General features: G+C 41.6%; 1 protein-coding gene across 14 annotated transcripts; it reads left to right on the plus strand.

Annotated features, from left to right (window-relative positions):
* The first annotated feature begins 120 nt into the window (after window positions 1-120).
* Window positions 121-24,091, plus strand: ift88 (intraflagellar transport 88 homolog). 14 transcript variants are annotated; one of them, XM_036974933.1, is made up of 29 exons: window positions 122-257; window positions 568-661; window positions 783-845; window positions 955-1,014; window positions 1,482-1,535; window positions 1,673-1,736; window positions 5,414-5,483; window positions 5,593-5,683; window positions 5,795-5,899; window positions 6,039-6,141; window positions 6,218-6,564; window positions 6,733-6,803; window positions 6,902-6,988; window positions 7,091-7,190; window positions 7,423-7,428; window positions 7,551-7,637; window positions 7,774-7,960; window positions 8,088-8,196; window positions 8,301-8,451; window positions 14,102-14,217; window positions 14,409-14,461; window positions 16,200-16,265; window positions 16,377-16,483; window positions 16,909-16,972; window positions 17,318-17,362; window positions 18,574-18,591; window positions 18,806-18,853; window positions 19,922-20,035; window positions 23,511-24,091. In XM_036974933.1, the coding sequence occupies exons 2-29, from the start codon at window positions 581-583 to the stop codon at window positions 23,630-23,632; spliced, it is 2,589 nt and encodes an 862-aa protein (XP_036830828.1). In that variant the 5' UTR covers window positions 122-257; window positions 568-580; the 3' UTR covers window positions 23,633-24,091. The 14 variants fall into 14 exon arrangements, with proteins under 14 accessions (XP_036830832.1, XP_036830835.1, XP_036830834.1 ...); XM_036974937.1 differs by lacking the exon at window positions 7,423-7,428 and having other exon boundaries at window positions 121-257; XM_036974931.1 differs by lacking the exon at window positions 7,423-7,428 and having other exon boundaries at window positions 7,091-7,196.
* Window positions 24,092-24,584: the final 493 nt, after the last annotated feature.

Genomic DNA, 24,584 nt, shown 5'->3' on the forward strand with positions numbered 1-24,584 from the left:
CGCAGCTTCCTCACGTACTGTATCCTAGCAACGGAATTGGGCGCCCTTATCCAATTGTATTGCGCAAACCCAAACCCTTCTATGACTGACGTACATTCAAACCAATCGAGGCTTCAAAACCAATTCAATACCGCCCATATAGCTTTGCATTGTGGGATCGGAACACACAAAAATGACTACTGTCCGAGCAATATATTATCAATATATTATCTAGTTAGAGAAGACCGCATCTGCTCCATTCCATAGAAGTGTTGGCCGTAAGTAGTCAGTATCCATTCGTAATTTTAATTTTTTGTAGCTAACGTTAGTGTTAATGAGCTAGCAGCTTAGCTAGTTACATTAGCTAATGTAATGCTATTTTTATTTTTTTTGCTAATGTAATGCTAATGAACTGCCCAACATGTAGCTAGCTAGGCTTTGTTTTGTGAGTCAATGACATTCGGATTCTTTGTAGCTAATGTCTCTCTGTCTATGCTCATGCGTACTATAGCAGTAGCAAGACACTCAAGGTGATGCAATTCATCAAATCTAAAACCTGTGTTGTTGTCCTCCTCCTGGGCCTAACAGAATCGCAGAGGAGATGGAACATGTACATCTTGCTGCTGAGGAAGATGACCTGTACTCTGGCTACAACGACTACAATCCAACATTTGATTCAGAGGTAGCTATAGCAAGCCTAGTGTTTTCTTTTGAATTAGAGTACTACCTCATCTTCACTTCTGTTTCATACTGAATTTGTGATTATTTATAGTATTGTTGAATTCATGTCTTGTGTTTAACAGGAGCTTGACAATGATGCTGGTTTTCAGCAAGCAGTCAGGACAAGCCATGGGAGAAGGCCCCCCGTAAGTGTTATAACAGTGTCTTGACAGTTAGTCAAGATATGGCATAATTAAAGCAATGTGCTAATGACAACTGAATCAAGTTATACATTCTTTGTGTTAATTTTCTAAGATGACTGCCAAGTTTCCTGGCACTGCCATTGGAGGACGGGCTTTGGGGACCTCTTTTGGAGTAAGTCTATGGATTGTGTAAGATTTGGTTTACTTGTTACATGTTGATTGTAAATCAATGTTTCAATGATGGGTAGGCTATAAAGTAGGGTTGAGAAGGAACTACTGTAATTGTTACTGTTGTTCTAAGTATGAGATGCAAACAAATTGTTCAGAGTGAAGAGAAGGCACATAGCCAATGATAATTCAGAAGATACAGCTTAGAGTATTGCATTTGAGCATGTTTGATATTTGACACTCAGGTAGAGAGCAGTTTTGGCTGTGAGAGCAGGCTTCTGAAGGTGAGAGAGCAGCCATGGCATACTTGGTAGCAAGTTATGTGAACATTTTCAAGAGAGGAGAATAGAACCCTTGTCTAAAAAATCTATATGATAATATAGTATTGACTGAATCAGTTGATGGTTTTATCTGTTCAAGACCTCATTGATGTTTTAAAAAATGTGTGAATTAAAATGCTGTGACTTGCAGTCTAGGATGCCCATGGCCTCATCTATGGGCAGACCCATGACTGGAGCTGTACAGGTGAGAGCATCAATACTGATCAGTTTCTCTAGTTGTCCTATTGGATTCTTACCCAGTACTATGTGGCGAAAGATTATGCTCAATAACATGGAAATCTGATGTATGTGCTGAACTGTGGGTGTCATTTGTTGTGACAGGATGGAGCAGCTAGGCCTATGACTGCAGTCAGAGCAGCAGGCTACTCTTCAGCCATGACCAGAGGTGAGCTTACTGGGGAGGGCAGGAGGGAGGGAGAGGGTTGTGGTGGTCTCATACACTCTCAATAGACTGAAGTATGCAGAGATTGTCAGGGATTTTTCTGCCATTGTAATCCTTGGGCGAGCTGCCTAAACATTTCTTTCAGTCTACTAAGTCCAAACATTGTAAATGTTTTTATACAGTTGAAGTCAGAAGTTTACATACACTTAGGTTGGAGTCATTAAAACTTGTTTTTCAACCACTCCGAAAATTTCTTGTTAACAAACTATAGTTTTGGCAAGTCGGTTAGGACATCTACTGTGTGCATGACACAAGTAATTTTTCCAACAATTGTTTACAGACAGATTATTTAACTTATTGTATCACAATTCCAATTCCAGTGGGTCAGAGGTTTACATACACTTAAGTTGACTGTGCCTCTAAACAGCTTGGAAAATTCCAGAAAATGATGTCATGGCTTTAGAAGCTTCTGATAGGCTAATTGACATCATTTGAGTCAGTTGGAGGTGTACCTGTGGATTAATTTCAAGGCCTACCTTCAAATGCAGTGCCTCTTTGCTTGACATCATGGGAAAATCAAAAGAAATCAGTCAAGACCTCAGAAAAAAAATTGTAGACCTCCACAAGTCTGGTTCATCCTTGGGAGCAATTTCCACATGCCTGAAGGTACCATGTTCATCTGTACAAACAATAGTACGCAAGTATAAACACCATGGGACCACGCAGCTGTCAGACCGCTCAGGAAGGAGACGTGTTCTGTCTCTTAGAGATGAACGTACTTTGGTGCGAAAAGTGCAAATCAATCCCAGAACAGCAGCAAAGGACCTTGTGAAGATGCTGGAGGAAACTGGTACAAAAGTATCTACAGTGGGGCAAAAAAGTATTTAGTCAGCCACCAATTGTGCAAGTTCTCCCACTTAAAAAGATGAGAGGCCTGTAAATTTCATCATAGGTACACTTCAACTATGACAGACAAAATGAGAGAAAAAAAATCCAGGAAATCACATTGTAGGATTTTTAATGAATTTATTTGCAAATTATGGTGGAAAATAAGTATTTGGTCACCTACAAACAAGCAAGATTTCTGGCGCTCACAGACCTGTAACTTCTTCTTTAAGAGGCTCCTCTATCGTCAACTTGTTTCCTGTATTAATGGCACCTGTTTGAACTTGTTATCAGTATAAAAGACACCTGTCCACAACCTCAAACAGTCACACTCCAAACTCCACTATGGCCAAGACCAAAGAGCCGTCAAAAGGACACCAGAAACTAAATTGTAGACCTGCACCAGGCTGGGAAGACTGAATCTGCAATAGGTAAGCAGCTTGGTTTGAAGAAATCAACTGTGGGAGCAATTATTAGGAAATGGAAGACATACAAGACAACTGATCATCTCCCTCGATCTGGGGCTCCACGCAAGATCTCACCCAGTGGGGTCAAAATGATCACAAGAACGGTGAGCAAAAATCCCAGAACCCCACGGGGGGACCTAGTGAATGACCTGCAGAGAGCTGGGACCAAAGTAACAAAGCCTACCATCAGCAAGGGCATTGAAGATGAAACGTGGCTGGGTCTTTCAGCATGACAATGATCCCAAACACACCGCCCGGGCAATGAAGGAGTGGCTTCGTAAGAAGCAGTTCAATGTCCTGGAGTGGCCTAGCCAGTCTCCAGATCTCAACCCCATAGAAAATCTTTTGGAGGGAGTTGAAAGTCCGTGTTGCCCAGCAACAGCCCCAAAACATCACTGCTCTAGAGGAGATCTGCATGGAGGAATGGGCCAAAATACCAACAACAGTGTGTGAAAACCTTGTGAAGACTTACAGAAAATGTTTGACCTCTGTCATTGCCAACAAAGGGTATATAACAAAGTATTGAGATAACAAAAGTTTATTGACCAAATACTTATTTTCCACCATAATTTGCAAATAAATTCATTAAAAATCCAACAATGTGATTTTCTGGATTTTTTTTCTCATTTTGTCTGTCATAGTTGAAGTGTACCTATGATGAAAATTACAGGCCTCTCTCATCTTTTTAAGTGGGAGAACTTGCACAATTGGTGGCTTCCTAAATACTTTTTTGCCCCACTGTATATTCACAGTAAAACAAGTCCTATATCGACATAACCTGAAAGGCCGCTCAGGAAGAAGGAGGAAGCCACTGCTCCAAAACCGCCATAAAAAAGCTAGACTAAGGTTTTGCATCTGCACATGGGGACAAATATCGTACTTTTTTGGAGAAATGTCCTCTGGTCTGATGAAACAAAAATAGAACTGTTTGGCCATAATGACCATCGTTATGAAGCACGGGGGTGGGAGCCTCATGTTGTGGGGGTGCTTTGCTGCAGGAGGGACTTGTGCACTTCCTAAAATAGATGGCATCATGAGGGGGAAAATTATGTGGATATATTGAAGCAACATCTCAAAACATCAGTCAGGAAGTTAAAGCTTGGTTGCAATTGGGTCTTCCAAATGGACAATGACCACAAGTATACTTTCAAAGTTGTGGCAAAATGGCTTAAGGACAACAAAGTCAAGCTATTGGAGTGGCCATCACAAAGCCCTGACCTCAATCCTAGAGAAGATTTGTGGGCAGAACTGAAAAAGTGTGTGCGAGCAAGGAGGCCTACAAACCTGATTCGGTTACACCAGCTCTGTCAGGAGGAATGGCCCAAAATTCACCCAACTTATTGTGGGAAGCTTGTGGAAGACTACCCTAAACATTTGACCCAAGTTAAACAATATAAAGGCAATGCTACCAAATACTATTTGAGTGTATGTAAACTTCTGACCCACTGGGAATGTGATGAAAGAAGTAAAAGCTGAAATAAACCACTCTCTACTATTATTCTGATATTTCACATTCTTAAAATAAAGTGGTGATCCTAACTTTTTACTAGGATAAAATGTCAGGAATTGTGATACACCTTAGCCAAATGCATTTAAACTCAGTTTATGTAAACTTCCGACTTCAACTGTATATACAGTACCAGTCAAAAGTTTGGACACACCTACTCATTCAAAGGTTTTTCTTTATTTGTACTATTTTCTACATTGTAGAATAATAGTGAAGACAAACTATGAAATAACACATGGAATCATGTAGTAACCAAAAAAGTGTTAAACAAATCTAAATATATTTTAGATTCTTCAAAGTAGCCACGTTTGCCTTGACATCTTTGAGAACTAAGAATCGACAAAATAAAAGCTAGACAGTTGGGGAGAATTTAAAATTACAAAAACAATGAATTTAGCAGTATTAATTTTGTTGTTATGTTTAAGTAAAATAACACAGCATTATCCATGGCAAAATGCATAGATATCCTGCATAGATTTGCAGAAAACTAGATTTTAAACTGCAACATTTTGTCTCAGCTGCATAGCAGAATATGTAGAATCGCAGGAAATTAGCTTTAAAACTCCCCAAAAAATGCTCAGCTCCATGGAGAAATTTGTAGAACCGTAAGAAATTGTCTTGAAAATACTAAAATGTCTCTACAGCGCCAAGATGAGGGCCTCTAAAATGTAGCCTCGCTGACTGCCAGCCGTGCTCATTCCTATTGCCACCACCTAAGCCCCTTTTTTGATCCAGAAAAAAAGAGGCTTGTTAAAATGAGACAGCAAGTACAGAACTTTTCATTCGCAGGTTGTTACAAAAAATGTTTCTGATATTCCCAGGGTCTACATTTGACCCACTGGGTCAGTCCAAAGGACCGGCTCCTCCATTGGAGGGCAAAAGTGAAGATACGTAAGAGTTTGTTTCTGTTTCTGCTGCTTATCCTCATTTCAATATGCAATTCTCAGGTTTTCTCCTATGAATCTGTAGGATAATGAAGGTTAGGATGATTTGTTTTCAGGCCGGATGAGAAGGTGAAGATCCTGGAGAAGAAGGTGAACGACCTGATAGAAGAGAGCTGTCTGGCACATGGCCATGGAGACCTACAGTTGGTCAGTCTCCCCCTGCCTCTTATCTGTACTGAATAACTTACAGACATCGCACACTTAGGGATGTGTGATGCTTTACCTCTGACTGTGTGTTTTCTACCATTGTTATTACAGTCCCTTGATAGAGCCAAAGAGGCAGGGCGGAAGGAGAGAGCGCTGGTCAGACAGAGGGAGCAGTCAGGCAATGCAGACCACATCAACCTGGACCTCACATACTCTGTGAGAACAATAACAACTGTCAATAGAAATACTCCTCTGTCCACATCACTTGGACCTCACCTACTTGTGACAGACATTATTATTTGAGGTCAATGTTGGTCAGATGTGATTTGAGTTTATATATTTTTTTCTTTTCCAGGTCTTGTTTAACTTGGCAACTCAGTACGCCAACAATGACATGTACGCGGAGGCTCTGAACACTTACCAGGTCATCGTAAAGAACAAGATGTTCAGTAATGCAGGTGGGTGGGAGAAGGATGTAATATTTTAGATTAGCCACTGACATGACAGTAAAACAATGTTTTACTTTCTTTCCAGGAAGATTAAAAGTGAACATGGCCAACATCCACTTCAAGCAGAAAAACTACCCCAAGGCCATCAAGTTGTACCGCATGGCCCTGGACCAGATCTCCAACTCCCACAAGGAGATGAGGATCAAGATCATGCAGAACATCGGTGTGGTCTTCATCCGCATGGGCCAGTACTCTGACGCCATCACCTCCTTTGAACACATCATGAGCGAGTGCCCCAATATTAAGACAGGCTTTAACCTGATCCTGTGTTACTACGCCATCGGAGACCGAGAGAGGATGAAGAAGGCCTTTCAGAAGCTCATCTGTGTTCCTCTGGGGATCGACGAGGAGGACAAGTACATCCCACCCAACGTGAGCACTTCTATTCTGTTCTCAAACTTAACATAGTCAGCACAGTGAAGTCCTTAGCAGAGCACTCCAGTGTGCACTCTTCAGAACATGGAAAGTTTTAGGCTTTATTGTAGTAGCACTTACTGCATGTTATGCTTCACAAGTCATCCACATTAGTTTTGTTTTCAGGATGACACCCATGCCAACCTGGTTATTGAAGCCATCAAGAACGACAAACTTCACCAGATGGAGAGAGAACGGTAACTGTCTTAACTGTACATTATATAAAACATCAATGTTCAGCATTTTCACATCTGTACATGTTTGTGCCCGCTGGAACCTGTTCTCTTGACTGCAGTAAAGCCCTGGCTGAGAAATTCATCATGACATCAGCCAAACTCATCGCCCCAGCCATCGAGGCGACGTTCGCCGCCGGATTTGACTGGTGTGTTTTTCCAAACCTGAACACCAGAGGGCGATACAGGGTAAATGTGGGCGGTAGTCCCCCAAGGCAAGTAATGGTAATACTGTGTGGTTGTTTCTGTAGGTGTGTGGACATGGTGAAGAGTTCCCAGTACGTAGAACTGGCCAATGACCTAGAAATCAACAAAGCCATCACCTACCTGAGACAGAGGGACTTCAACCAGGTTGGTGTGAGTGTGTCACCGAGTCTAAACAGTCTTCACCTGTACCACATGAGGGAAAATATGTATTTTTTCCTTTTCACTCCATTATGTATGTATGTGTGTACATCTCTGCTATATTGTCTGCCTATGTATCAGATTCTCCATTCAGGGGTTTACTTTCACCACAGCTTTTCTCTTCTTCACTCCCTTCATTTTGTTTGTTTTCCTTTTCTCCATCTGCATGGCTCTTAAGCTCGAGGTATGTGGTCTGCTCTTTCGTTTGTATGTGTAATGTCCTTGTCAGGTGTGTGTGTGTGTGTGTGTGTACTATTTGAGCGTGTCATGTTATAATGATGCTAAGTGATGGGGTTCCTTCAACAGGCTGTGGAGACTCTGAAGACGTTTGAGAAGAAAGACAGCAGAGTGAAGAGTGCTGCAGCCACTAACCTCTCCTTCCTCTACTTCCTGGTAAGACTCTCTCTTTCTGATTTAATGATATTATATAGTCATATTAGGGAGATCCTCCTTTGTTCAATCACATTAGCATACTTCCTTGAACTGTATGGCGTATCTCTCTTGGTGCAATGACCTGTGACCCCATCAGGAGAAAGACTATGACCAGGCTGACCGCTATGCCGACCTGGCCATGACAGCCGACCGCTACAACCCAGCGGCGCTCATCAACAAGGGCAACACAGTGTTTGTGAAGAAGGACTATGAGAAGGCTGCAGAGTTCTACAAGGAGGCTCTCCGGAACGACTCGTCCTGCACTGAGGCCCTATATAACTTAGGTAAACTTAACCGTCAGAGTTTAATTCAGCAAGATCATTGTTGGGAGTTCAGGGATCTGTCTACTCTGCTGTTATTAATCAGTAGTCTTCCTATTCTCACAGTATGTCCTTTTTCCTTTTTCCTTAGGTCTTACCTATAAGCGTCTGGGGCGTCTGGAGGAGTCTCTGGACTGTTTCCTGAAGCTCCACGCCATCCTGAGGAACAGCGCCCAGGTCATGTGGCAGCTAGCCAGCCTGTATCCTCACAGAATACTGAGTCATTAATCTTTGCCTAAAAACAATGTTCTTATAGGAGCACTTGTCTACAACTTAGAAAGTGTGATCCTTGACTGAAGCTCAGCTTTGAGATGTTGGAGGATCCTCACCAGGCCATAGAGTGGTTGATGCAACTGATCACTGTGACGCCCACAGACCCCCAGGTGTTGGCCAAACTGGGAGAGCTCTACGACAGTGAGGGAGACAAGTCTCAGGCGTTCCAGTACTACCAAGAGGTCAGTCATTCCCAACACACCACTGATCTATCTATCAAGAGAATCCTAGTGTCATTATGTTTCTGTCAGTTGTGTTAATGTATCTAACTGTATGGATTCAAGCACTAGTAGATGTGAGTAGTAGATGGTATTGAATCAAAGTTAGAGTGCAAATCAAATCTTATTTGTTATGTGCTTGATATGCAACAGATGTAGACTATTAGTGAAATGCTTACTTATGGGTCCATTTCCAACAATGCAGTTAAAAATAAGATGCATAAATAGTGACACAAGGAATAAATACACAGTGAATAACAAATAAAAATTTGTAAAAATAGCATGGCAATATACAGGTAGTACCAGTACCGAGTCAATGTGCAGGAGTACGAGGTAATTGAGGTAGCTATGTACTGTACATATAAACTACCGTTCAAAAGTTTTGGGATCACTTAGAAATGTCCTTGTTTTTGAATGAAATGCACACCTTTGTCCATTTTAAAATAACATCAAACTGATCAGAAATAGATAGAAGAAAACAAATGACTATTGTAGCTGGAAACGGCAGATTTTTTTTATTTAAATGGAATATCTACATAGGCCCATAATCAGCAACGCTATGTACTACTCCCTTCACAGAACAGCGCAGGCGTGTCTAGTTTGAGAAACCGACGCCTCACGAGTCCTCAACTGGCAGCTTCATTAACTAGTACCCGCAAAACACCAGTCTCAACGTCAACAGTGAAGAGGCTACTCCGGGATGCTGGCCTTCTAGGCATAGTTCCTCTGTCCAAAACAAATCACATTTTATTTGTCACATACACATTGTTAGCAGATGTTAATGCAAGTGTAGCGAAATGCTTGTGCTTCTAGTTCCGACAATGCAGTAATAACCAATGATCTAACCTAACAATTCCACAACTACTACCTTATACACACAAGTGTAAAGGGATAAAGAATATGTTCATAAAGATATATGAATGAGTGATGGTACAGAAGGGCATAGCCAAGGTGCAGTAGATGGTATAGAGTACAGTATATACATATGAGATGAGTAATGTAGGGTATATAAACATAAAGTGGCATAGTTTAAAGTGGCTAGTGATACATGTATTACATAAAGATGGCAAGATGCAGTAGATTATATAGAGTACAGTATATACATATGACATGAATAATGTAGGGTATGTAAACATTATATTAAGTGGCATTGTTTAAAGTGGCTAGTGATACATTTTTTACATCAATTTCCATTATTAAAGTGGCTGGAGTTGAGTCAGTATGTTGACAGCAGCCACTCAATGTTAGTGATGGCTGTTTAACAGTCTGATGGCGTGGAGAGATAGAAGCTGTTTTTCAGTCTCTCGGCCCCTGCTTTGATGCACCTGTACTGACCTCGCCTTCTGGATGATAGCGGGGTGAACAGGCAGTGGCTCGGGTGGTTGTTGTCCTTGATGATCTTTATGGCCTTCCACCATCAGGTGGTGTAGGTGTCCTGGAGGGCAGGTATTTTGCCCCCGGTGATGCGTTGTGCAGACCTCACTACCCTCTGGAGAGCCTTACAGTTGTGGGCGGAGCAGTTGCCTTACCAGGCGGTGATACAGCCCAGCAGGATGCTCTCGATTGTGCATCTGTAGAAGTTTGTGAGTGCTTTTGGTGACAAGCCGAATTTCTTCAGCCTCCTGAGGTTGAAGAGGCGGTGCTGCTCCTTCTTCACAACGCTATCTGTGTGGGTGGACCAATTCAGTTTGTCCGTGATGTGTACGCCGAGGAACTTAAAACTTACTACAATCTCCACTACTGTCCCGTTGATGTGGATAGGGGGGTGCTCCCTCTGCGGTTTCCTGAAGTCCACAATCATCTCCTTTGTTTTGTTGACGTTGAGTGTGAGGTTATTTTCCTGACACCACACTCCGAGGGCCCTCACCTCCTCCCTGTAGGCCGTCTCGTCGTTGTTGGTAATCAAGCCTACCACTGTAGTATCGTCCGCAAACTTGATGATTGAGTTGGAGGCGTGCATGGCCACGCAGTCGTGGGTGAACAGGGAGGACAGGAGAGGGCTCAGAACACACCCTTGTGGGGCCCCAGTGTTGAGGATCAGCGGTGTGGAGATGTTGTTACCTACCCTCACCACCTGGGGGCTGTGTCTGTGTTCTTTTGCCCATCTTAATCTTTTATTTTTATTCGCCAGTCTGAGATGTGGCTTTTTCTTTGCAACTCTGCCTAGAAGGCCAGCATCCCGGAGTCGCCTCTTCACTGTTGACGTTGAGACTGGTGTTTTGCGGGTACTATTTAATGAAGCAGCCAGTTGAGGACTTGTGAGGCGTCTGTTTCTCAAACTAGACACTCTTGCGCTGTTCTGTGAAGGGAGTAGTACCTGATACTGGGCCTCTGTACGCCTATGTAGATATTCCATTAAAAATCAGCCGTTTCCAGCTAAAATATTAACATTTAACAATTAAAATATTAATATTATCAACATTAACAATGTTGTACTCTAATGTACTTGTCCTCTTGCTCAGTTGTGCACCGGGGCCTCCCACTCTTCTTTCTAGTCTGGTTAGAGCCAGTTTGCGCTGTTCTGTAAAGGGAGTTGTACACAGTGTGGTATGAGATCTTCAGTTTCTTGGCAATTTCTCGCATGGAATACCCTTAATTTCTCAGAACAGGAATAGACTGACGACTTTCAGATGAAAGGTCTTTTTGTCTGGCCATTTTGAGCCTATAATCGAACCCACAAATGCTGATGCTCCAGGTACTCAACTAGTCTAAAGAAGGCCAGTTGTACTGCTTCTTTAGAGGGTTTTGACAATCTGCCATTTCCAGCTACAATAGTCATTTACAACATTAACAATGTCTATATTGTATTTCTGATCAATTTGATGTTATTTTAATGGACAAAATATTTTATTAATTAATTAATATTAATATTGATTCTTTAATCAGAACAACCATTTCCAGCTGTGCTAACATAATTCCAAAAGGGTTTTCTAATGAACAATTAGCCATTTAAAATTATAAACTTGGATTAGCTAACACAACGTGCCAATGGAACACAGGAGTGATGGTTGCTGATAATGGACCTCTGTACGCCTATGTAGATATTCCATTTAAAAATCATCTGTTTCCAGCTACAATAGTCATTTACAACATTAACAATGTCTACACTGTATTTCTGATCAGTTTGATGTTATTTTAATGGACAAAAAAAATATTTTCTTTCAAAAACAAGGACATTTCTAAGTGACCCCAAACTGTAGTGAAGGTAAGGGTGAAGGGACTTGGAAACATAATAGACTGTGTGTGTGTGTGTGTGTGTGTGTAATCAGCGCAATAGTTAGTGTAAATGCAGGTAGTCCGGGAAGCAATTTGATTAGCTATTTATCAGTCTTGTTTAAAAGTCTAATGGCTTGGGGGTTGACGCTGTTCAGGGTCCTGTTGGTTCCAGACTTAGTGTGTTGGTACCGCTAGCCATGCGGTAGCAGATAGAACAGTCTGTGGCTTGGGTGGCTGGAGTCTGACAATTTTTGGGGCCTTCATCTGACGGTATAGACGTCCTGGATGGCAGGCCAAACTGGGGCCAAACATAATAGTTTGTAGGTGAAACCGTTCGGACTCTACAGACGTTTTTGTGAGAAGACCGATGTCTCATGGTCTGACAAACACCGCTCTAGCTCTGCCACCTTTCACCGCAGATGCGGAAGTGCAATATTGGCGGATGCGGTAGATTGAGACGTATCCAATGCAACAACAAAAAACATACCTCTAGCTTAAACTGACAGATTTTGATGGATTTTCTTATGTTACTTAGATTGACGCACTGGTGCTTCAGTCGACTCAAGGGTGTTAATAAATTAAACTTGAAACGTGATAACTAGTCATATAATCTAGTATCCTTAACTAGCATTGAAAAAGTGAATTCATTCTTCTCTACCTAATAAAAGAATCTCTCTTCCCATCTTCTGAATCACGATTGTAACGTCAGTACAGTAGCCTATGCTCTGGATTGGGGAGGGGCAGGTAGCCTAAACGCGCGCACACACTGGCAAAGATTTTCATCTTGCAGGCAGACACTGGAATATGTTTGAGTGACAGAGTGCGAGTTTTGCATAGGCGCTTTGTTTTGTTTTTTGTGGGACTAGAAAAAATGCCTGGAATGTAAAATGTTATTAACCGGTTTCCATGCTTTTAAAATAAGATCTGTTTCGGAGCCATATGGATCACTTTTGTTCCAGATTTTGTTTCTGTTCCTTGAAAAAATAAAAATAATATTTTGCAGTTCTGTTCCCTGAACCGGTCCTTGGTATTGATGCTTTGCCTGCTTGATGGTTCTTCGGGGGGGGTGTAGCGGGATTTCTTGTAAGCCTCCGGATTAGTGTCCCACTCCTTGTGGATGTTGCCTGTAATCCATGGCTTCTGGTTGGGATATATACATACGTCACTGTGGGGACGATGTCATCGATGCACTTATTAATGAAGCCGGTGTGGTAAACTCCTCAATGCCATTGGATGAGTCCCAGAACATATTCCAGTCTGTGCTAGCAAAACAGTCCTGTAGTTTGGCATCCGCTTCATCGGACCACTTCCGAAATGAGCGTGTAACTGGTACTTCCTATTTTAGGTTTTGTTTGTAAGCAGAAATCAGGAGGACAGAGTTATGGTCAGATTAGCCAAATGGAGGGTGAGGGAGAGCATTGTATGTGTCTCTGTGTGTGGAATAAAGGTGATCTAGAGTGTTTATTATTATTTCCCCGTCCTCTAGTTGCACAGGTGATATGCTGGTAGAAATGAGGCAAAACGGATTTCACTTTTACCTACGTGAAAATCCCAGGCCGCTAGGAGCGCTGCCTCTGGATTAGCATTTTCTTGATGGCTTATCGCGCTATATAGCTCGTTGCATGCAGTCTTAGTGCCAGCATCGATTTGTTGTGGTAAGTAGACAGCTGTGAAAAATCCAGAAGAAAACTATTTTGTTACAGAGTATGGTCTACAGTTTATTATGAGGTATTCTAACTCAGGCGAGCAGAACCTCGAGACTTCCTTAACATTAGAGACCGGCACCACATGTTGTTAACAAAGAGACACACACCCCTGCCCCTGATTTTACGAGACACTGTGGTTCTGTCCTGCCGATTCATAGAAAAAACAGCTAGATTTATATTAACCATGTCCTCGTTAAGCCACGACTCAGTGAAACAGGATATTACAGTTCTTCAGGTCCCGTTGATAGGATAGTCTCGAATGGAGCTTGTCTAGTTTATTCTCCAGTGGTTGTACATTCGCCAATAGAACAGAGAGAAGAGGCGGTTTATTCACTCACCACCATAGTTTCATCAGGGTGCCCTGACGTAACTCTATATCGTAGTCTTTTCCTCTTCCGAGGGTCGGGATTAGGGCCTGGTCCCGGGTGAGTAGTATGTCCTGTCCCGGTCGAGTCATTGAAGTAAAACACTTAATCCAAGTCGAGGTTAGTGATCGCTGTTCTGATGTCCAGAAGCTCTTTTTGGTCATTGGAAACTATGGCTGAATCATTATGTACCAAAAAAGAACATACAAAATAGCCTAATTGGGCAGGAGCTTGTAAAATGGACGCTATACATGCCAGCGCCATTGTCCCAAAAAGAAGTTGACTTTGTGCTAAATCTGAACATTCTCAATGTGGTCCCTTGTTCAGTCCTTCAGATATTTCCCCTCCAACATTGACGTTATTGAGTGGCTGGGGGCCTACTACATTGACACTCAGTTCTGTGAGAAGGCCATCCAGTACTTTGAGAGAGCCACACTAATCCAGTAAGTCTCTAGTCCTCATCTCACATTAATATCAATATGTATGAGTCTTGAGTTTTACATCATAATGTGTGTAACAAGTAATATCTTTTGTTCTTTGAGCCTCTATTCCGTCACTTCCACCCAATAGCCTAGGGACACGGTTATGTTGTATCATGCCCCTGCAGTATTGATAATTTGTCATGTGGTTTCAGGCCAACTCAGGTGAAATGGCAGCTTATGGTGGCCAGCTGCTACAGAAGAAGTGGTGAGTTTATCCACCTCACTTTTGGCTAATGATGACTGCATGATTTTTATTGTCCAAATGATTTGGTCCTCACCTTTTTATAGTGTCGTGACATGACTTATATTACTCTAATGGCTGTTATGCATCGATTCAACTAACTATGTTTAATTGTTACTCAATTCAATTAATCATGTAACAATTTACTCATTAGGCTTTTGGGGCACCACGGAAGAAGTTGTTTAATGAGATACCATCTCCCAAAATTAAACTCTAGATGATATATAAGATATCTATCGATAACAGTAATTTATTAATCATTACCTCATATCAGTCTCATAATTCTGAACGTCGCATACTCCTTGCATCTGCACAAATCCCAGCTTTACTTATAATTCCATACCACACAAATTGATTTAATTGTTTATTTACTAACTAACTAAATGATAACACCGGACACACACACAGTATAGGTTATTGATTAGAAACTTAATGCGATGAAAACAGGTCCCTAGTGGACTAACGACAACATGACTGCTTGTTTATAAAAAGAGGAAAGAGAAGAAAGGGAGACAACTTGTAACTATGCTCATAGTAATCCTAAAACTTTGCCCCGAACCACCGCCCGTTTGGGTAAGCAATAATGAATGTATTTACGTGTTGAATGTCTTCCTTCATCGTGTATCTCTGTTGAACCCAGGCCTTTGTGAAAAGGGTTCCGTTGGGCCTTCTCCCGAGCTCAAGTGTAAGGCTCTGATTATCCACAAGAGGTCCTTCTTCTTAGTTGTCCCTGGCTACAATGCCTTGTCCTGTAGTCTTAGGCAGAACTAACAGGATCCTTCTCCCGTCCTGGAAGAGTGGTCCTCTGAAGACCGCTAATCTGCCATGTCAATGATCCCCAGTAGGGTGATGGGAGCAGTGTACTCGATTATGTTTTGAAGAGAGTAACAGGATGGTTCTACTTAAATTAACTTTCTTAGATACAGTTATTAGAATAGCTACTCAGCCGTAACATTGATTGTGAGAGAGGCTACTTTGTCGTCTTCACCACGTGTTGATTTTCAGGGTTGTAACCAATGGAAACCTAAGCTGCAGCTTGAGTCCTTCTGGTATGTTAATTCTTAACTCATCCTTTACACTCTCGCACAGAGGGACACACTCTCTGAGCTCCCTCGGGCGTGGCTACTTACTGGGCAAAGTATTATCAAAACTATGATCTCTTTAGAAAACTAAAATCACATTCCTATCTTACCAAAAATGTTATCTTCATCGGTGATATTTCCTACACAATGTCAAGGATGTAAACCAGACATACACAGTGTGAAAGCTCTTCAAGTCACAATATATTCATTATCACTTTTTTTATACAATTTTTTTATGCCATCACAAAATAGACATTAATTTCCCATATTCCATCTCTCATCATTCCCCACATCTGAATGTTAGAAATATTGTCCATGTTCACTTTTGGACGTTAGAATTTTTGGGCGGCAAAATGTCTCTGGAGCAAAGATCGATTCCAATCACCACTACTGAAGACCAAAAAGAGTAATCTGCTGCATACAATTTACTATTGGTGTGAGGTGTCATCAAACCCCCACACCAATCCCTCCTTCCCTCTGTGGGTGAGAGGGGTCTGGTGGAAGGCAGTTCCATTGTAAACCTGTTCTTTGGATCCTCACAGGAGAGTCATGACAAGAGATATTAATTATTCCATGTGCAATGACCTGAACATTTCTGCTCTTTGTTCCTTCATCCTCAGGAAACTACCAGAAAGCCCTGGAGACTTACAAAGACATCCATCGGAAATTCCCGGAAAACGTTGAATGTAATCCACCCGATCCCTTCTTGTCCTCTCAGCATTACTGCTCTAATGTAATGGTTTATTTAAAAAAATATATACTGATACTGACTCTTTGGGTGTTTTTTTTTCCCCCAGGCCTGCGTTTCCTGGTGAGGCTGTGCACAGACATGGGGATGAAAGAGGTCCAGGACTACGCCACCAAACTGAAGAAGGTGGAGAAGATGAAAGAGATCAGAGAACAGGTACTCTATTTACTCACTACTCTCTTGTTTAAGGCTACTGACAGTGACAACAGCACCGATCTGAGGCCACTGGAGGCGTTGGCTTCATTGTGTCTTTCCTATGGAAAACAGACAGAGAATACAGACTTCTCTGTGAATCAGAAACATCTGCTCCTAAATCAGTGCTGAGATGTTCTTGGATCAGAACCGTCTTTCTAAGGAGTGACTCTAATTCCTACTCTGTTGTTAACTGGCCCAGGCTTTGCTGACATCATCATTACAGATCAACTCCAGTGTCTCTGGCTGGTTTTGCTCCCTGCAAGTGTCTTAGTTTACACCATAGAAACCAACCTAGTTAGATAAATCACTTTGTCTGTGCGGTACTCTGTATTGTTGTTTTTGTGGATATTGGATTGTAACAGACATCATTTCTCTCTCCTCTCTAGCGGGTGAAGTCGGCAAGGGAGGGCAGCGCTCGAGGCACCCGGAGAGAGGGCAGCGCCAGCAGTGGTGAGTGATGACCCTGAACACCTCTACACCTAAACACACTCTGTCTCTGACTTCTTCTATTTAATGGTAATAGAAATTAAGTTCACCATTATCATATCTTTACTCCTAACGGCTGTCCATGGGTGTGTCTCGACAGTGGGCACCCCAAACCTTGTCCGCACCCCGCCTAAGGCCATCGGTACGAGCCTGTAGAAGCTAGATAGCAACCTCCTAGCTCTGTACATCACCATTAGATCTCTGACCCCGAGTTCCTTTATTCTCATACTAACCCTTTCTAACTTTTGAAATTCAGTTAACCTATATAATCTCTCTGTCTTGCCCTGCTATCCATGTGTGTCTCGACAGTCTGCACTCCAGACCCTGTTCGCCACCCGCCAAAGAAGGACAGCGGTACGAGCCTTCTCTGTAGAATAGAGCTGGGTCCCGTTCCAATACTTTTATTCCACTAGTTGTTCCATTGCTACAAGATTCTGCCTTGGCCATTGGAAAACTATTATTGCATCATATTCGTTGTAGTCATCAGCACATTTAAGAGTTAGGTGTTTGCCTTCAAGTACAATTATTTGGATTATGTGGTAAGAGAAGACTGCAAACTATTCCTCCCAAAGAATATTTGTGTCCATGCCCAGGCAAATTATGTCGTTTCTTAGACTTGTTATGCTCTGTCAGCTAATGTTATAACAGTAATGGCTTAGTTATACAGTATCCAGACCAGTATTCATGCTGACATTTTTGGTGAAATAATTATGTACCATAGTACAGCTGCTTCAAACAACTCCCCTTATAGCCACAGCAATCATCCATCAGCATTCAATAGTGTAGTGTTTCCCAACCTTTTTTGAACCGTGGCATACCTTGATGGGTTATACAATTCTGATGCACACATACGCTGAGTGTACAAAACATTATGAACACCTGCTCTTTCCATGACATAGACTGATCAGGTGATCCCTTATTAATGTAAGTTGTTAAATCCACTTCAATCAGTGTAGATGAAGGGGAGGAGACAGGTTAAAGAAGGATTTGTAAGCCTTAAGACAATTGAGACATGGATTGTGTTTGTGTGGCATTCAGATGGTGAAGGGGTAAGACAAAAGATTGAAGTGCCTTTGAATGGCTTATGGTAGTAGGTGTCAGGCACACCAGTTTGTGTAAAGAACTGCAACGCTGCTGGGTTTTCAACCTCACCAGTTTCCCATATGTATCAAGAATGGTCCACCACCCAAATGACATCCAGCCAACTTGACACAACTGTGGGAAGCATACTGCAAATCATCTATTTTCGGTGACAAATGTTTTTTATAGATTTAAATAGGGTTTCTTTGAAATATTTTCATACTTTTCATAGATCCTTACTCATGGTGGTTAATTTGTATGTAGCCCTTTAATAACAGCATCCAGTGATTGTGGCCCCTCAAATTATACAAATGTAACAACATTCCACAGATCACGTTTATAAGCGAGTGCTCTGAAAATAATGAAGATTAGGAAACGTTTCACGACACTCCTGAGTTCCTAGGAACCACTGATTTACTGTACAAATGTCTGCACACACTTCGTCTTACAATTAATTTACTCTTTATTCTCTTATGGCACTTCAGAGGTGGTTATCAAAGCAGGTGAGCAGGGCAGTGTTATTATGTGTTTGAGGCAGATCACACAGACGTGTGCTTTTAACACAGACAACCCTTTACTCTCCTCTTGCCATTTTAAATGTATTTTTCTTTAACTATGCTGTTCTAACTTGATCCTCAACTATCCCTGTCCTCTCTGGTCACTCTCTTGTATTGCATGCTTTCCTTTTTCTCTTTCCACGTCTTTCTTCTTGATCAGTCTCTCAGCCTGAGCCTAAACACAGTCCTCTGCTGGCCCAAGGGAGAGGTATGTACTGTACTACAGAATGGAACGCTGTCTATCAATCATATTTGTCACAGTAATTTGTCAATGAAGAAAAGGGTGACACTACGTTTGTTTGAGAGGTTTTACATTGTTAGAAAAAAGAAACGCCACCATTTCAATAAACTATTGTCAAATGACTAAACTCTACAGTCTAGCTTTACAATTCACTGTGTCCCAGAAATCTTCTGTTAGCAGTGAATGGCCAGGAATGACTCCTTCCTGCAATTCACACCCTCCAGAGAATGGTTGCACTAAACACATTGCAAAGAGTGAAAACCTCCCTTCTTGAATACACATCTAAGAGTTGTCCCTCTTTTGACCCTGTTGACTACAGACAAATGTTTACATAGTGGTTGTTATTTAAAAACTGGAGTTGTTACTTCAGCAGTCATCTACTTATGACTACTCTCACTGAGGATCCAGTATGGTTGAAAAGCATTTCACAGATACTTCCAAATCCATGCTTACACTCTTTGATCTAGAGTGTAAGCTGCCCTCTTCTTGTGCATGGAGGTCAGATCGGCCCAAAAGGCGAGAGCTGACTCTTTGACAGGGAAACGTATAGCTAGACACTCATGGTATGTGCAATAATCTTCGGTTTTGAGGCAAAAAAAGGGATTGCTTTTCCACTGGAAATCTCACTGCATTTTTTAGAGGAGTTGGCCCTGGGGAAGGCTGGGATTTGAGGAACAACATAATTGGGCCTCTTCCTGTTTTCATGGTTGGAATTTTTTTCCATGACTACCTTGTTGCCAGATGTGGAGTGTGGTTGTCTCTTGCCTGTTCCCCACTTTTCTGGACTGCTATGCGGACCTGACATCTGAGCCTAGAACTGTCACACACACATTCTGCCTATCTATTTCCTTCTCTCTCCTTCTTTCTCTCAAACACACACAGAGGAGTGTGTTTGGTATTAGCCAGCCTCTCGTTGTTACCCTCTGTTAGAGAGGGATAAACAATCACTGCTAAATGTGAACCATGCAGATACAGGGCAATGAAGGGGCTGGTCCCAACAGTAAGCAAGCAGGTTAATCCTGTGTCTGTTCTCAGACAGTGGACACAGCAGCCATGGCACCAGCGCCAAGGGGGAGAGGCTGAGCGCCAAGATGAGGGCACTGCCTGGCTCCAACGAACCCTACGAGGCCAGCAGCCAGCGAGACATAGGTGAGACACACACACACACATACTCCCTCCCTCCACTTTCAACAGTTTTAGACTTTCAGTGTAGGTTTTTTGTCTTCAATTGTACAACTCTATCTCAGGCCTCTGATCCGTCTTAACACCTTGTGGAGAAAATCATGTTTTATTACACTTTTATTTCATCAGGGGAGCCCATTGACACCAAGGTCTCATTTTCAATGGTGCCCTTAGGAAGAAAAATCTACACTAACATCCCATAATTTTTTTAAACAAATTCAACATTGGTCTCCTAAATTACCATAGCGGCACCAGGGAATCAAGACGCAGGGAGTTCTGCAGGTTATTCAAAAAACGAGGGCCATTAAAACTGAAGGCAGATTTACCTAATTCGGGGGGGAGACCCAAGGAACCTCGAGTTAACCAACCCTGTGAACGAGTTTAGTAACTCATGTTTTCATACTTCAACAGTGAATTTAGGTAAGTCGGAAGCTTGTGTTGTTGAGCTTTGTAAACAAAACGGGAATAGTGAAGTGATCTACGGGACTTTAATGAGGACCAGCCAAACTTTTGATACAGGATGCAGTGAAGCGTATTAAAACTGTCAACTGTGATATAGCACGATGGTAGATGGCATACAAAGGTTTAAAGAGCAACTGACTTTAAAAAGCAATTCATTCCTTTGAAAATGGCCTATGTGGCATCAATAGGAGTCAAACAGTTATTCTAGTGTAAAAATGTACTATAACGTTGAATAGGATCAATTTGGTCATGAAGTCAGTCTGTCTAAAACGGAGTTTGGAACACTCATGCATCACAATGGTTAAATGAAGGTTGAGTTTTGATTTGACGATGTCAATTTACCCACCAATATGGGATAAACAGCTGCGGTGATTGCGCTCTAGCCAATAGTATAGACAATGAGACAGACTGGCCCAGCAGCTCCGACTTTGTTTACATAAGACGACAGCACATTGCACATGTTTTTTACTTAAGAAATACTGCACCAAACACCTTTTTTAGTTAGATGTAAAATTGTGCAACTAAAACATCCTTGGCAAAAACGTTAAAATTATAGATTTCTTGAGTTCTAAGATTCATTCTGGCTATTTTGAGGAAGTGAAATAGGCTTCTGTGTCTACAGTGTCTCATTGGGTGCAAACGTCATTAACCAAAAGCGGAATCAGCCAGGAAACACCTCCAAGACTGAAATCTCATCTTTTTTAATGAGCAACAGAAAAACACACGTGACAATCGGTGTATTCTGTCGTTCTTTAAGAGTAGTTGCTGCTGCAATCTGGTAAATGGTGTCACCATAGTCAAGAACTGGCAGGAAAGTTGACTGTACAATCTGCTTCTTGCTGTTTAGGCAGAGGCAAGATCTTTTTTTACATTTTTTTAAATAAGCCTTTGCTTTTTAACTAGCTCATCAGTATGCTTTTTAAATGTTAAATCCTTGTCAATCCAAATGCCTAGACATTTGTAGGCGGGAACCCGATCGATGGGATAACCATTCAACAAATATATATGTAGTCCATCTGAAAATGTTTTGCGAATATGAGAGAACAACATATATTTAGTCTTGCCCACATTAAGTACAAGTTTTTAACCAACCGGGGCTTTCTGTAAGGCAGCCAAGTCAGATTGCGTCTCTAACAACGCCTGGAGTACAGTTGGGCCAATGTCATACATAACAGTATCGTCTGCATACAGATGAATATTACACGTTTTAACAGATATAATTTTTATGATCTAAACAATTTTAACACATCTAAAACTGTGCTGTTTGCAGGTCTAAAACCAGACTGTTTTAGATTAGATTGTTTTCACCTTTATTTAACCAGGTAGGCCAGTTGAGCACAAGTTCTAATTTACAACTGCGACCTGGCCAAGATAAAGCAAAGCAGTGCGACACAAACGACAACACAGAGTTACACATGGAATAAACAAACATACAGTCAATAACACAATATACAGTGTGTACAAATGAGGTAAGATAAGGGAGGTTAGTGGCCACAGTGGTGAAATAATTACAATTTAGCAATCAAGCACTAGAGTGATAGATGTGCAGAAGATGAATGTGCAAGTAGAGATACTGGGGTTTAAAGGAGCAAAAAATAACAGTACGGGGATGGGGTAGTTGGATGGGCTATTTACAGATAGGCTATGTACAGGTGCAGTGATCTGTGAGCTGCTCTGACAGCTGGTGCTTAAAGTTAGTGATGGAGATATGAGTCTCCAGCTTCAGTGATTTTTGCAATTCGTTCCAGTCATTGGCAGCAGAGAACTGGAAGGAAAGGCGGCTTTGGGGGTAACCAGTGAAATATACCTTCTGGAGCCTGTGCTACGGGTGGGTGCTGCTATGGTGACCAGTGAGCTGAGATAAGGTGGGGCTTTACTAGCAATTAAGAATAGAGTGAAAAGTTTTTAAAAGCTGAGAGTTGGCCAGGGATTCTAAAACTTTGGAAAGGCAAAATCATTTGGAAATTGGATGGTAAATATCTGTCGGAAAGATCTCCTCCTTTCAAGATCTTAGGGATAACTGCAGAAATAATTGTAAAGTAAAAATAAATGTAAGTCAATGGTTCTGTAATAAGTGGGGCAGAGCGCTGCAGTAAAAAGGGATCAAGTGAATCAACACCTATTGATATTTTAAAAAAAATCCATCTTTAGCGAAGCACTTAGTAAATCAAGTGGTTGAAATTAAAATTAAGTATGTGATTAAGTCAGTGCATCATTCTCTCCAATCTGTTCTGAGGTGTCTAAAGGACTCCCTCTAGTGGAATGATGCATGACAGAGGCCCGGACTAAACAGACCATAGAAGCAGTATACCATCCACTGTCTATAGGCAGTGGACCATAGACCACCATCTCTACCTCTTCATCAGCACTAACACAGCTCAAATCAAATGTGCCGAATAAAATAGGTGTAGACCTTAGCGTGAAATGCTTACTTACATGCCCTTAACCAACAATTCAGTTTTACGAAAATAAGAGTCAATTATTTACTAAATAAACTAAAGTAACAATAACTAGGTTATATACAGGGGATACCGGTACCGAGTCAATGTGCGGGAGTACAGGTTAGTCAAGGTAATTTGTACATGTAGGTAAGAGTAAAAGTGACTATGCATAGATAATAAACAGCGAGTAGCAGCATTGTTAATGCATAGTCCGGGTAGCCATTTGATGAACTGTTCAGCTGTCTTAAGGCTTGGGGTTAGTAGCTGGAGCCTTTTGGACCTAGACTTGGCACTCTGGTATCTTCATGAAGTCACTCACCCTCCCTCTCTTTCCTAACATTACTCATCAGGGGATTGGTGTTGTGTTCCCCTTACAATATTTTGAGTGTGCTGCTACGACAGCATGTACTTTTCACTTACAGTGGTGTTCTAGTGTGGGTGTCAATGTGGAACACAGTATCTGCAGGGAGTGTAGTACACCTTAGTCCCATGTGTGCAATATAATAATGAATAGTAACCACATATGTCCCTGTGTGTAGATGCCTCCTACGTGGATCCACTGGGGGCTCCGATGGAGAGACCAAAGACTGCAGCTAAGAAGCGCAATGAAGAGGACGAGTTTGCTGATGAAGAGCTGGGAGATGACCTACTACCGGAGTAGCCAGCTGCAGTTCCCTGCTTTTCTCCTCCCCTCTTCCTTGAAGATTAAATGAGTCGGGTATTCCTAAAAAAAATGGAAACTGACTCGAGCCTCCCTTATACATTCAGACAAACCTATGGCGTAAACTGAGATGATTATTTTCCCATATGCGTGTCTGGATGCGTTTATCAACTTGAAACTTTGTGGAAATTCCATTGTCATTAACTCTATGCTACCTTCAGGATAGTAATATAGTTTTAACACAATTTAGAGGCTCTTCATTTAAATGAATACTTTAAAGGCTACAGATGTTTATATTTTTTTGCAATGTAATATTTATTGTAATTTGCTACAGACAAATTCTGTGTTCTGATTGAGGTAAAAAAGCACATGTATCTCTCTGATTTGTCTTGTGAACTATTTTCAATTGACTTGAAAATTAGAAAATGTTTTTTCACCATACATTTTACCCTTGTTAATTGTGGCTGTGTAGCACATGGGGATGTGTGAAACTTATTCCTCAGCCTGGTGTCCCCACTTGGCAAGACGCTTCAGGAGTGTGGTCACGTGTGCTAGCAAGGCAGAGGTCCCAAGTTCACACCAGGTATGGGCCCAATAATGAGGAAGTGGCAAAGCCGCGGGAAGTAAGGTTGCTTCAACACCCCCTGAAAAAAATTGAAAACTTACTCTTTCAAGGGTTTTTCTTTATTTGTACTATTTTCTACATTGTAGAATAATAGTGAAGACAAACTATGAAATAACACATGGAATCATGTAGTAACCAAAAAAAGTGTTAAATCAATATTTTTGATTCTTCAAATAGCCACCTTTTGCACACTTGGCATTCTCTCAACCAGCTTTACCTGGAATGCTTTTCCAACAGTCTTAAGAGTCCCCACATATGATGAGCACTTGTTGGTGGCTTTCCCTTCACTCTGCAGTCCGACTTACCCCCGAACCATCTCAATTTGGT

This window comes from Oncorhynchus mykiss, chromosome 3, assembly GCF_013265735.2.
Source record: "Oncorhynchus mykiss isolate Arlee chromosome 3, USDA_OmykA_1.1, whole genome shotgun sequence".
In the NCBI taxonomy this organism is placed as follows: Eukaryota; Metazoa; Chordata; class Actinopteri; order Salmoniformes; family Salmonidae; genus Oncorhynchus; species Oncorhynchus mykiss.

Excerpts from the sequence above, each read along its gene's own strand:
- ift88 (XM_036974931.1), top strand. The coding sequence starts at position 581 with ATGGAACATGTACATCTTGCTGCTGAGGAAGATGACCTGTACTCTGGC. Across the intron at positions 14,218-14,408 it reads GAGAGAGCCACACTAATCCA|GCCAACTCAGGTGAAATGGC; the intron begins GTAAGTCTCTAG and ends ATGTGGTTTCAG. Across the intron at positions 16,266-16,376 it reads ATTCCCGGAAAACGTTGAAT|GCCTGCGTTTCCTGGTGAGG; the intron begins GTAATCCACCCG and ends TTTTTCCCCCAG.